Below are 14,313 nucleotides of genomic sequence, written 5' to 3' on the forward strand. Positions count from 1 at the left end.
CCCACACCTCAGGGCAGAGAGACAGGGAGACTATAAGGGCAGAACTATCAAGATGTGGTCTTTTTCAGAGCTGGTATTTTTGGTTGAGTGGTTTTCTTTGTTACAAGGTAGGGTTCAATCTGGATGGGGGACTTCTAGAAATGACACTGATGTAAAAACAAAATGAATCAATAAAACATTAAAAAAATATAAAGGCTATCAGGGTCTAATAAATGCTCTGGGAAAGTCTGGGTTAATTAACTCCCATTTAGAACTAGTTTAGCAAAGAAACAGACTCAAGACCCATAAACTGCTTTCTTTGGTTAGACAGAATAGCAGTCCCTTCAGAAAAGCTCTAATGAACAAAGTAAGAAGTGCTTCCCCTTCAGCCCCCAAAAGCAAATTTTTCAGCACAGAACTTTCCACATAAGTAGGTTATTACTGAACTAAAATATGTTAATGATGGTGATTTCCTCAGGCTGAGGCTCCTTAGTTAGGAGGGTGATCCTAGTCTCCTTTGCTTAAAGGTACAGAACCTCATAAACTCTACTTGAGAGGTTTATACAACACTATTCAAAGAATAGAATTTCCAACTCTATAATAGAGACTGGGGTTGCCTAAATATGAAAGAGAAGGAATGAAGCGAGGAGGAGAGGGTGGGAGCAAAAGATCAAGAGAGCAGAGACAACAAGTGAAGGAATGAAAGGATTTGAAAGGATAAGGAAAATGCAGAACAAGCCTCCCCATCAGTGAAATATTTAAGCACAGACTGGATAACTACCTGCCAAGAATGAATGCCACTGGGGTTGTATAAAAGCTCTCTAAAAGTTTGAGCCTTCCAGGCTGAATCTGAGATTTTACTTCTATGGCCACTGCAGCAAGAGGCTATTTTGTGCCAAGAAATCAATCCCCTGGAGATTTCTGGAGCCCGTGGGCACAGTGGGTGGCTGGCAGTGCTGAGGGCCTTTGCTGCCAAATGATGGCTAAATGGCACCAAGGAGGACAGGCAAGATTTAAGTTTCCCACCAAAGCCACTTACAGGTCTTGGCTCTGCTTCATCCGGTGAATATCCTTCAGGATGCCCATCATGTCTGCAAAGCTGCTAGCCTTTGAGAGGGACACACAGTCCTCGTCTTCAGCCAAGCTGCAGGCAGTTTTGGGGTCAGTTTTACAACATTCAGAGCTGGCAGAACAAAGCATGGGGACCGATGGAAGCTCAGGGCCTTCTAACTCAGCCTCCTCTGTGATGTCACTAATGACAAAGGAAGTTGTAGAGTGGAATGAGGATCCAAAACAAGGTAAGGGAGAAGAGACATTTGAACTTCCTGAAGATAAGAAATCTGGCGTTAATGAAGCCGAAGCTGAAAAAGAAAACAATAGGTATTGGTGGGCACTGGAGCCAAGACACAACATTTTCTTACCAAAGGAAAGTCAATTGATCAACAGTTGGGTTGTCACCATGACAACAAGATACTATGGATTCTGCTAGCACCCAGGAAGCACCAATGGCAGGAATAACTCTAGAAGCACTCTTCCTAGTTATTAAGGAACAGGCTTACAATGTGCTTTTTAGGTAACATTCATAGACTGTTCAAGGTGGAAGGGACTTCATAGATCGTCATTTTACAGAAGAGCCCAGTGAGAGGAAGTAACTTGCTTAGGGACACATAGCTAAGTGGTAAAGCCAAAACTTGAACCTCTACAAGAAAAATTAAGTATTCTTTTCACTATGCTATGTTTCTCTTGGAGATGGTAAAGAGGACTCCCATTCCCTGCACCCTTCCCTCTGAAAGAAGTCTTTGATTTCAAATTCTTGAACCCCCCCACCCAACATATGTAATAGGCAACTAATCTATTTCAGGTGTGCTGTCTTAAGGGTCATCCCGGCCATTTCTCTCAAACTAAGATCCCCCTCCCCAAATGACTGGAATCTCTCCCAGAGCCTTGATTTAGGGAGCTTAATCTCTTTTAATTTCTCAGTATCACAGAAAAGAAAGAACATGAGATTTGGGGAGTAGGAGAGAATATGACTTGTAGGACAGGGAAAGGAAAAGGTTAGATACAGCAATGCTGGAGAGACCCATATGGTGTTCCTGGCTATTGTAGCTTCTTGGGATCCTTTGCCCTCTTAACCCTGTGCCCAATGTCTCTAGATGAACCCACCTCTATAGATTTGAAGCAATCAGAGAAACGGTGTGATGGGGACCTGATTTCAAGGGGGGTGAGGGGAGAGAAGGGAAGAAGCAGTAATTCTTGGGAAATATCTCTTGTTGGCAAAGGGTAGAAGGAACCTTTATTTTTTAGAAAAAGATTAAAACTTAAGGGTATGGATAGGACTGGATATGGATATCTAAATGGCAAGGGATAGAACCACCCTCAAATCCAGGTTTTGAGTTGGTCTGTTACAGATTTCAGCTTTTGTTCAGTCACTTGTGACTGGGAATAAGGCCTGCACCAGAGTGAGGTGCACCTCAACCCTGTTTCCTTGTTTTTATGAAAAACCACAAAGATGGGTATATCCAGTTTTCAGGAAACCCCTGTCAGAGGCTATCTTTCCTGTTACTAGCACTGCTGAAAGGCCCGACCTCACTCTGGGGCCCAGTACTCTGATTTTGCTTCCTGGATTTGGTATCTGGTTCCTTGGCAGCACTTACTGGCATCTGCTGCCACAATCTTGGCAATCTGGCTGCGTAGGTGACTTAGCTCATCTTGTAATTCAGTGGTTCGGCTCAGGGCTGGTAGGCCAGGCTTCTTCAAGGCCAGGAGCTTTTCCTCTGGCCCTCGAAGGTTGGGGACAGAGGCATTGCGCTGCATGACGAACAGTGGGCTGGGTTTCCATTTATGCCGCAGGGGCCGAGTGTCACTCCTGAAAATTGGGGGAAAGGCCCATTTTAGTTAGCTGGACCCACTCTGCTTTTCTTCTTAGATCTAGGAAGTCCAAGTATTCCTGCCTATTATGCCTCCACCCTCAAACACAAACTATCCAACTAGAAAGGAAAGAGAGCAGCTTTGAGTCTTTCCTTAGGCCCCAGGGCTTAGGTAAAATCGGTCCCTGTTGCTCCTCTTCGTCTGATTGCTTCCAGTGGAGCCCCTCTTAAACTCATCCTTTATACTGCTCTCTTTCAGTACTTTGTCAAAGGCCCGTGGCTGAGGTGAAGCCTGACTAGTATTCAATGAATAAGTCCAGTCATTAAAGTAAAAGTGGCATACTTCCATGTGTAATACCCATTTAAGAAACATGTCTGGATTTTGTTGTCATGTCATATTATTATTATTGATAACTTTTATATAGCCTTGTTAAGGTTTGTGAAGTGCTTCACAAATGTTTCATTTGATTCTCATGGAGGCGGGGAGGGAGCTACTATTACTATCCTCATTTTACAGACAAGGAAACTGAGGCAGAGATTAAGTGACTTGCCCAGAGTCAAACAGCTAATAATTATGAGGCTGGATTGGAATTCAGATCTCCAGTACTCTATCCACTCTACCATTAGCTGCTCAATGACTAGATAAAACTAGCTTCTTATATCTTGAAATAAGATACTAAGAGGAGAGAAATGCATATCTGAGATGTTTATTAGAGCTAATATTGTTCTCCCTGACAATAGTCAGCTTTGGTAATGATAATATGCTAGAATTGATGAAATTCAGAAAAATGTTTAGCCATCTAATTAAGAAAGAACCCCTTAGAATGCATTTTTATTAATTCTCTAAAATGCATTTCTGATCCATGGAGTGCTACACTGATGTCTAAGCTGTATATGAATTCTATTTCCCAAGTTCCAGTCTGATCTTGTCACTCATAAAAGTCTTCAAAGGCTCCTTGTCGCATACTTAAAAAAGTATAAACTTATTTAAAGTCTTTCACACAGCCCAATTCCAATCCCTCTGTCCACATTTCTTATTTTACTTCCCTTCACATGTTCAGGGTTTCAGCCAAACTCCAATACTCTTTCCTTCTATTTCCGTGCTTTTGCTCACAAGCTCCAATGTATGGAATGCCCCACCTTCAATCTACCTGCCAGAGGGCACTCTCGAAGCATCCTTTTGTGGAAGTAGGAGGTCCAGGTGTTACACAAGCAAACATGCTTTCAGACTTTTTCAATTTATTGATCAGTTATGCTTTCCCTTTTAAATTCTGGGAGGGGGTAGGAGAAAGATATTGGACATAACTATAATAATGTAAGAAATAGAAGACATCCATAAACTTATTTAGAAAAAAAAAATAACACAGAAAAGCAATCTCCTGCAGATCTCTCAGAGCATGCTGCCCATGCCTCTTTCGTACACTCTCACTTCTGTGTTGCAGTGTGTGTATGTGTATTTCCCTCTATTAGATTGTGAACCCTCTGATCTCCAGCAATGAACACAAAGCTTCCACAATATCTGTTGAACTAGTGAGGGCCTGGGTCTCTTTATATGGCAAAGAGGCAGAGAACCTACAGTTTTACCAGTCTGTTTACTGCTACACTGAGGCCTGGCTCCCAAGCTTTACCTGACTCGAGCATAGGTTTCCTCTTCATCTGCTGCTATCCAGGCAATATCAGCCAAAGTAGGGACAGGGGGCACATCGCTCAGATACAGGTCAGAGATGTTGGGCAGTGTCTATAGAAAGAAGCAAAAAGAGACTCTTTGGTAGGGCTGGACCAAATAATCCCATCATAGAAACAACTAATCAAGGCCATTCTGATGACCTTTTGGCTGGGAGAGAAATCTGGTGACAGCACAAATGTTCAGAAGTACCACAACATTGCTATTTTCATCATTAATAAACAGCAACAGCTTGTTACCTCAACAAGCACTTCTATTTAAATACATCACTGTTTGGACAATACATTTTGAAAATCGAATCTACTTGCCACAGGTGAATAAGGCTTTACACAAATATAATATTGTAAGTAAGGATTTCGTCATTCTTTCTTATAATAATCTTTAGTTTCCAGGTGCTAGATAATAAATCTCATGATTATGGATGGTTGAAAACAGTTTCCACACTTGAACAGTGATATAGGGATGAGGTAATGTAAAATTGTGAGGCTACTGCTGGCAATATATACCTTCTTTGTCTGTTGCCCTAAAAGTAAGCAGGCCACTGGTCAGTGAGTGGGGAACCCAGAGGGGAAGGGAATGTGATAGTGTAATGCCATGTGTGCCTTGATCTGCCCCCTTAGCAAGGCATGGGGAGGGGAAGGGGAAATCTATGTATTTGCCTCAACTGGCCCCCACTGAGGTTTTTAGGGATTTAGGGTAGTGCACAAGCTGGAAATGCTGTGCTTGTTTCGATGCCATCAAGACATAGGGTTAGGGGTGGCCAGGTGGCCCAGTGAGTAAGAGCACCGGCCCCAGAGTCTGGATGACCTGGGATCGAATTTCGGCTCAGATACTTACCACCACACCCAGAAATAACTGTCCGAGTAACCTTGAGCAAGTTACTTAACCCCAATTGCTTAAAAAAAAAAAAAAGACATAGGGTTAGTTGCCCCCTGCAAGCAGGATTGGGACTACTGTAGGAGTTAGTACTCAGGAACCCATGAAGAAGACTAGACTAGAACAAAGATTAACTCCTCTGAAGCTGTCTTCCTATCTGCCCAGATCAAGAGTAAACCTGTTAGAAGCTGGAGTCCAAAAACTCCAGTGCCTCCTGTGTGTTATTTGTGAAACAACATATACTAAAACTCATATTTACACAAATGAAATTCTTCACTATTTGACAGACCTATGATCTCCTCAATGTGAGCATTTCCTTCAATGATGTAGATCACAGCTCAGCCGTGTCTCCTTGTCCTGCATGTCTCCTGTCCTGGTGCTCATGTATCTTTTACAAAGGCCCATTTGTCATGGTGTGGGACCTTCTTGAATATGCCAGCTGTCTGTTCACTATACTTGGAGCTCATTACACAGCTGACAAAAAATCACCTCAAGATTCCTTAAAACTGCAGACTTGCTATAAATCACACTTCCTATTGTTCTATTCATGAACTTTCTTTGCAAATCAGGATGCAGCCTATTTAGCAAATACAGATGCACGAGTATGACAGGTTTATGGCAGATAGCCACTGCTCAATGACCTCCAAACATCAGGTAGCTTCCGGACATCTTTTTTTTTTTTTCCCTTTTGGAGGGCAATTGGGGTTAAGTAACTTGCCCAAGGTTACATGGCTAGTATTTTCGTGTGGGTGTTAAGTGTCTCAGGCCGGAACCGAACTCGGGTCCTCCTGACTCCAGGGCCCCATGCTTCTGGACATTTCAAGACATTCAACAGAAGGTGAGTTTTTATAACAGATAGTCCTCCACCCCTCAAGTATGTGGTGCTCTCACTGCTCTCTCCAACCTTTCTTAACACACCTCCCAAAACAAAAGAGTTTGCTCTCTGTTCCATTCCTCCAAGGCTAGGAAAAGAATCCTAGTCACTTGACTCCTTGGCCCAGGCCAGATGAGGCATTAGAACCTTTGCCAGAGGGTGGGAAGGGAAGGAATGACAGTAGGCTGAATTACAGTCTGGCTTTAAGGCCAAATGCTATATAGTTGAGAATGCAAAGTTTGGAGAAATCCCTCTGGTGCTGAAAACACCACCAACCTCCTCTGGTTTCCTTTCTTCCTAATGTTATTCTCTACTCAACAGCTGTAGATGACTTCCAGAGAGCCTGGGGATGGGGGAGGAAGGGTAAGATCTTATTTAGAACTAGCTAGATAGGAGCAGGGAGCAGCGAGTAAAACCTAAAAGCTGTACTGCCAGTAGAGATGAGTCTTCCAAACCCCTTCCCTTAGCATTTTCAAAAACAAACAGGCCCATCAGAGAAAACCCCACCCTTAGGGAAGGGAGTTCAACAGGAGTTTACTTAGAACAAGTTCTAGAGCTTAGCTGAAAAATGAGATCCTCCAAGGAATATACATTTAATAACACTGGGTCACTCTGTATTCAAAACTGAAGTTTGTTTTGAGGCCAGACCCTTTCCTAAACTATCATTATCAGCAGAAACAGCCCTGGAGTGTGGGGGCTGATGTAGCTTTCCCCTTGTCCTGGCTTGGATACATGACTTACCCCTCTATAAAATGAAAAAGATGACTCTCTCACAGGCTGTGAAGAAAATACTTTCGAAACCTCAAAGCATATTAATACTCATTTTCAGTTGTCTCTTCATGACCCATTTGGGGCTTTCTTGGCAAAGATACTGGAGTGTTTTGCCAGTTCTTTCTCCAGTTCATTTGACAGATATGGAAACCAAGGCAAACCGGGTTAAGTGATTTGCCCAGGTTCATACAGTAGTGAGTGTCTGAGACCAAATTTTAATTCAGGAAGATGAGTCTTGCTGATTCTAAGCATTAGGCCTTAAAGCTGCTGCCTCAGTATAGCTCCTCCTACCACCAACTAACCTTGATGAGTCTCCTTAATTCCCTAGCTGGGCTATCAGTAAACTCTTTATTACTGAATCAAGAAGCTTTAGCACAGATTTAAGGGAAAGAGGATCCTGTAGTGGCATAAATAGAAATTTTAAGGTGATCAGGCTTACAAAAACCACAGCAGTTTTCCCCCTTATCCCTCTCAAAGGGGTCTGATCAAGCCCTATGGTCCTTTTTTTCTTCCAACCATGAGGGCATGGTGGGGGGAGGGAGTGCACTGCCAAATCTCCTCCCTTCCCATTTGTTTTGTTATTGATGCACTGTTTTACTTCAGTCATTTTCAGACATACCACTTACCTGTGTGTGCCAATACATACAGTGGGCCCTTCTTTGAAACAAAGAAAGACAGCTAAGCACAACCCAAGATGGTCTGCATCTGACAGTATATATAACATTCCTCACTCATGGATCCACCCCCCCACCACCTGAATGAACAATGGAAAAAGCTTGCACACCCCTAAAGAGGAATTTTTACCTGTCAGTCATCCCTACAGATTTTCTGGTTTCTAATTGGAGCTATAAACAGAAGAAAAGAAAGAAAACACCTAAGAATTATTTTTCACACCAAGCCCTGCACTGCTCTGAGCTTTTCTGATAGCAGGTTACTGGAGGCTGGGGCTGGCTCACCCATCCTGTACTCACTCTTTTTTTCTTCCTCAGTAATGAGATGGTTGGCTAGACACTGGTACAGGCTCTGTATGACTGAACTAACTGGTCTCTATGGGAATCAAACATTCAGCCTTGCTTTCCCTGGTCTCACAGCCTAATCCACTGAGCTGAGGAGCTAGTACAACCACCCCAACAATGTACAACAATGTAATTTCTCAAATGTCCACCTATGGCTCCATCTCTTTCCCTGCCTCTTCCCTTCTGCTTCACATTTCTTAATTTTTCTTTGCCTTTATCACACTTTTTCTTGTATCGTACATATTTGCATACCTATTGTATCTCCTCCCCCAGCCCCAATTAGGTCATAAGTACATTTAGAAGGATTGTGCCCCTCTTCATCAGTGCATCCCTACCAATGAGCACTGGGCCTTGTTTGATGGTTGCCAAACTGAACTGTGAGTCATTGAATTCCTTGATGAATGACATGTGTCCTTTAACCTCTCTGGGCCTTCAGGTTCCTTATCTGTACAATGTGGGGGCTGGCCTGAGGCCCATTCTAGCTCAAGCTATGTTCCTGTCATCTATGACTGTAGCAAATGAGTATGCTTACAGTGCCCTGGATCACATATTCCCTGTAGGCAACACACATATGCTTCAATATACATAACATACCTCCTAGCGCAGGGCTCCTTGTTAGACTGTCCTAGGGCCTGACAAGGAAGGCCCTGAATATGGTCCAGTGTTTCACTCCTGAGGCCAGAGAAGCAAAAGCCACGTGGAATCTCAAAGAGGGAATCCGGCCCCACTCTACAACATACCTTTCTTTAACACCCTACATCTGAGGTAGCCCATTTTACTTTTGGACAACTCTTAGTAAGTTTTTCCTTAAGCATGATTAAATTTGTCTTTTTTACTTTTACATGTCTAATATGTACAGGGCACTGTGCTAGGTCCTGGAGATTCAAGGACTCAAGAAATTTACATTCTACTTAAGAGAAACGTGAATACAATGAAATACAATTTTTTCAAGAAGAAAGTGCTAATATGGGGAGGGAGAGGGGGAAAGGTCAGGTGGTCATGTACTGTTGGGAGCTGGCACCTGAGTCACCCCCAGGAGGAAACCCGGGAGTCTGCGAGGCAGTGGTGCAGTGGAGAAAGTGTGTTCGGACCTGGAGGACCCTCTGGGCAGGAAAAGGAGATGGAATGTCCAGTACTTAACTTTGGTAGCTCCAGTCTTTGCTCCTCAATGCTCCCTGAGAGCAAGAACTGTTTCTCTGTAGTCTTCCTGTATGGCAGTAATTTAATAAAAAGGCAGGCTGGAACTGGATTATGGAGGGCTTGAATGCTGGCTTGAGTTTGTACTTTCCCTAGAGGCACTGAAGTTGCAAAGAGGGTGGGAAGTGAGGATGTCCCATGGTCATATCTCAAAATTAAGGAACAACAATTTAGCAGCTGTGTCTAAGAGGGATCAGAAAAGGGAGATAATGAAGCAGGGCTTCATTATATATATAAAGAACCTGCTTCAAGTCTGTCCCCACTCCAACCCAGCCTCCATTTAGTCACTAAAGTGAAGGTCAGATCATGTCACAAATACAAAATACTCTTGTCTGGCATTCAAAGCCCTTCCTAGCCTAGCTCCCTCCTACCTTTCCAGTCTTCTTAAACCTCACTCCCCAGCATGAACAAGACAGCTCATCTCTTGGCCTTCTCTCCAGCTGTCTCCCATGATTAGAATGCTCTCCTTCCTCTGCTTCAACTACTGACCTCCCTGGCTTCCTTCAAGTCCCAACTAAAATCCCACCTCCTTCAGGAAGCCTTTCTCAATCCCTCTTAATTCCAGTGCTTTTTTTTTCTTTAATTATTTCTATTTTCCCTGTATATAGTCTGATCTGTAAATATTTGTTTGCATGCTGACTCCCCCATTAGACTGTAAGCTTCTTGAGAGCAAGGACTGTTTTTTGCCTCTTTTTGTATCCCCATGGCTTAGCATAGTGCCTGGCACACAGCAGGCACTTAATGTTTACTGAATTTAGTGAAGGAAGAGGATGGTTGTGAAAGATGTCATGGAGGCAGAACTGACAAGATCTGACAACTGAGGGGATGTGAGGGAGAAGAGAAGGAAAAATTGAGGATGGCCAGTTCACAGCTCCAACAGTATATTAGAAGCAGCTGGGGCAGTAGACAGGGTGCTGGATTTGGAGTCAGGAAGACTGGAGTTCAAATCTGACCTCAGACTTTACTAGCAGCACAACCTTGAGCAAGTCAGTCACTCTGCATCAGTTTTTTCAACTGTAAAATGGGTATAATAGCAATGCCTATCTTCCTGGGTTGTTGTGAGGATTAAGTGAGATAAATCTGCATAGTGCTTAATAAATACTCCTTCCCTTATTTCCCAGTTCCTGTGTGTGTTTGTCTTCCCACACAGCCTCTCTAACACCAACTCTTTCAGTCTTTTTTCATCCTTGGCCAATCTGCTGTTAAGCTAAAACCTCATTATCTTAATTTGTACTTATTATGATGATTTGGACCAATCTTTCACGTTGTTTTCAAATCTTTTGAGGACTGTCTGTTTATATCTTTTCACTACTTTTCATGTCAAATCTCTATAAATCTTGAACATCATTCCTTTAACAGAAACATCTGATAAAAAGATTTTCTCCACACTCTCTCAAGGATCACTGACAGTGGCTCAAAAATCTCACCTGCTAGTTCTTTTAGAACTCTTTCAAGACCAATAAGAAGGTTAATGTAATAGTCCTGAGACAGTTGACAGAACTGATCCAGGGCATAGAGGTACTATCACCTTACTTAAGTGTGAGCAGTCTCTTTACCAGTCTGAGGAAGACAGCTAGGTTGCAAGCCTGGGTAACTGGGAGGATACTGGTACCCTTCATAGTAATAGGGAAGTCTGAAAGAAGGGAAGGTTTTGGGGAAAAGATAATAAATTCATGTTGAGTTTGAGGTCTACAAGACATCCAGTTTGAGATGTTTAATAGGCAAGTGGAGATGCAACACCAAGTTTGCACTGAACAAAATCATCACTATTTTGAATTACATGGTCATCAGCATAACTTGAATTAACTTCAGGTGTTCTGAACGGTTCCCTTCTACCAAAAGCCATTAGGCTTACTTTACAGTTCTTGCTTTTGACATAAATTTACATTATGCAAATACAGGGGTACTCTACTTCAGGCACTGAAGCTGGTCTGGCTGGGCAGCAGAGGGGGAGGTCTGTAAATCCATTTATGCTAATCAAAAACTGGCTGTATTCTTAAGGTGGGTAGAGTAGAAATTCTTTTATTTTAGAAACAGGGAAAAGGAGATACAGAAAGGACCTTATTCCCTCAAAAAAGGGCCAAGAATAAGTAATAGCTGATGTTTGCACAGAACTTTAAAATTTATAAAATTCTTTACAAACATTATCCCTTAATCTTCACAACAATGCTATGATGGAGGGTCTACAAGTGTTCTGCTTTATAGATAAAGAAGCTAAGGCTTTGCTCATGGCCACAGAGCTGGGAGTCCTAATATGACTGTAAGTTTCTCTGGGTTTCAGGTTCACTTTTCCTCTATGTCTGTTGCACTTCTCAGTTTAACAGGGACAGAAACAAGGAGACCTATTCAGAGATGGGGGTCCATGAGGAAAGAACACTGAATACTTCAGGTTTTTAAAAATGTACTCATCAGCCTTGCTCATTTTTTTTCCTTATTTTTCTTTTTGAAAAAATTGTTTTAAGGGATGTATGTTGGGGAGGAGGGATATCTAGGTCATATAAGAAAAAAAACACCAATAAAAATCTATTTTTTAAAAAAGAAATGTAAGTAGTGAAATACTGTTCATGGAATCACAGACTGGAAGGGACATATCATCTGGTTCTTTCCCCTTAGACCCAGGGAGGTGTGGGGACATGACCAAAACTAAGAAGACAATAAGGGCCAGGACAAAGAGCCAGGCCCCCGGTCCCCTGGTCCAGTGGTCTTTCTGTATCTTGTTGCTTCACTCAACATCAAGACAAACTTGATTTCTTCCCAGCCCAACCCTGCCAGCTTTCATGTCCCTTTACCTGAAAGGATGCCCGAGGACATGGCTTCAAGGGCAGATTAGTCCCAATCCTTCTCACTACACTTCGAGCAGCTCCATGTGGTTTGTTCTGCCAGAGTGGAATAGTCTAAGAAAAAAGAAAATTACAACTCAGTTACTTTCCCCAGAGCCTGGGAACAAGGTCAGTTCATAGGAGAAGTTGATTCTCAATAATGTTTGCATAGGATTATGCACAGAAATATTTAACTCTTGCATTTGAAATCACTATTTTCTTATGCTCAGCCCTGTCATATAGCATAGTATTTGCACATGCATAAGCAAGCCAGTTTGGCTAGAGTCTGTGAAGAGTAATATGTAACCTGCCCAGAGAAAGGCTGTAAACAGATTGTGAACGCCTTTAAATGCAAGACAGAGGAGCTTACATTTTATTCTAAGGGCAATAGGGAGCTATTAAAACTTCTTGAGCAGGGGAGTGATATGGTCAGACCTGGCTATAGCTGTAAGGATGATAGAAAGGATGAAGGGAGAAGAACACTTAAGATCCTGGGTAACTGGAGGAATGGTGGTGTCCTTAACAGAAAGAAAAGGCTGGGGGGGGGGGTGGTTGTTAAGGAAGCTTAAGTGGTTTTCTTTTTTTTGGAGGGGGTAAGGCAAGGCAATTGGGGTTAAGTGACTTGCCCAAGGTCACACATCGAATACGTGTTAAGTGTCTGAGGCCAGATTTGAACTCAGGTCCTCCGGACTCCAGGGCTAGTGCTCTATCACTTTGCCACCTAGCTGTCCCCGAAGCTTAAGTTTTAAGCTCAGTTTTGGACATGTTGTGTTTGAGCAAGCAATTGGAAAAGTGAATCTTAGAGCTCAGAATAAGAGATGTGGTCTAAAGGACCTGGAATCTATCCAAGCATGAAGGTTAGGACATGGATGATGTTTCTAGAAATAAAAACCAGGAGGTATCAGTGAGACATGTACAAAGAGAATTAGGGCAGAGAAATGTCAGTAAAACCCAAGGAGAACCATTCAGAAAAAAGGGTTGGCCAATAGTGTCAAAGATGCAGAGAGGTCAAGAAAGAAGGTTCAGGAAAGGCTATAGGATTTAGCAATAAAGACATAATTTGAGTGGCAGTCATGGAGAACAAGTGTGTGGGAGATAAGTTAGAGGCAGTGAAGAATAGACAGCTTTTTCTAGGAGTTTGTGAAAGGGAAGAGACATACAGGAGGACAGCATTAGGGAACAATAAAGGTTTAAGGGAGGAAAAGGGGGTACGGGCAAGTTCTAAGGCAGCAGGGGAGAAGTCAATGGATAATGAGAGAGTGAAGAAAGAGGGAGAGGTGGGCTTTTGGTAGGACAGAAGTGGCTAGTGTCAGCAGTTAGGGTTACCTCTTCCTCGAAAACTGGAGGAAGGGAGGAGAGGATGGAGAGTGCCACTGATGTGATTTGAACTATGGAATTAGGGAGCAGAGTGAGGGGGAAGGTAGTGGTCTAGGTTGCTTGAAAAGAAGTATAGACAACTGTAGAGTGATCAGAGAAGTGTGATTGGGGCTTTACTACTTCTGCTCAATGAAGCACACAGCATGCCTGTCCTCCCTTATGCTTCTAAACAGATGGAGTGTTCTCTGTTGCCCCACCCTGCCAACCACTGCAGATGTGTGTATAACTTACGGAATCTGTTTCCATCTCCGATATCACAACTGGCTCCCACCTGGCAGGGCTTCCTCATGTTAGGCCATCTTTGGGAACAGCAGGTCTCTTTAACTGCAAAGCAAGAGTCCCCCCAAAGGACGTTTAATGGAAATAAGCATAAATCTTCTGGCTCCCTAGTGAACTAGTAAATGCTTCCGCTAGTGCCAAGGTCATTTATGTTGGTCTTTGCCACACAAAAGGTAGTCTTTTTGCAATACTGCCTTTGTGGAACCGGGCCCTTTTATAAAAAAAAAAAAGACCTTTTGTGACAAGGGCCCAGCTCTGGAAGCCTGAGTGAGGATGTGAATTCTTCGAGGGCCTTAGCAACTTGCCTTCACTGTCACTGAATTTAGCCTCCAGTAGGGTGGGCAGTAACCTCTCGGAGCCTTACTTAAAGCGTTACTTTAACAACGATGGGAGAGAAGAAATTGAACCTGGTCAAAGTCAGGACTCAGTGGCCCTTTGGTGACCTCAACTTGGCCCGGGCAGCTCTGGTAGGAGGGAAGGACGAAGTGCATCGGGAAGAACTGAGGGGTGCTGGGCCAGGGGCAAGTGCCATGAGCACAGGCCAGCCGCCACCACAAGCCGAAGCGCTCCTCTA

At 43.1% G+C, this 14,313-nt stretch overlaps 1 protein-coding gene across 2 annotated transcripts in view; it reads right to left on the minus strand.

The window, feature by feature from the left end:
• The window catches only part of MTFR1L (mitochondrial fission regulator 1 like), a 17,245-nt gene that overhangs the window by 2,407 nt on the left and 525 nt on the right, over window positions 1–14,313 (minus strand). The window contains exons 1-6 of one of the 2 annotated variants that reach the window (XM_069078295.1): window positions 14,147–14,288; window positions 13,692–13,784; window positions 12,054–12,158; window positions 4,475–4,584; window positions 2,634–2,845; window positions 1,019–1,340 (exon numbers count right to left, since the gene is read on the minus strand). In XM_069078295.1, the coding sequence (XP_068934396.1) occupies window positions 1,019–1,340; window positions 2,634–2,845; window positions 4,475–4,584; window positions 12,054–12,158; window positions 13,692–13,706 (764 nt within the window). In that variant the 5' untranslated portion in view covers window positions 13,707–13,784; window positions 14,147–14,288. Of the gene's footprint in view, window positions 1–1,018; window positions 1,341–2,633; window positions 2,846–4,474; window positions 4,585–12,053; window positions 12,159–13,691; window positions 13,785–14,146; window positions 14,289–14,313 lie in introns of those variants that run through there. The other variant, XM_069078294.1, reaches the window with a different exon arrangement.

Source organism: Petaurus breviceps, unplaced genomic scaffold (assembly GCF_028583685.1).
Source record: "Petaurus breviceps papuanus isolate PSGF00001 unplaced genomic scaffold, PetGlider_PUasm1.0 91041, whole genome shotgun sequence".
NCBI classification, from domain to species: domain Eukaryota; kingdom Metazoa; phylum Chordata; class Mammalia; order Diprotodontia; family Petauridae; genus Petaurus; species Petaurus breviceps.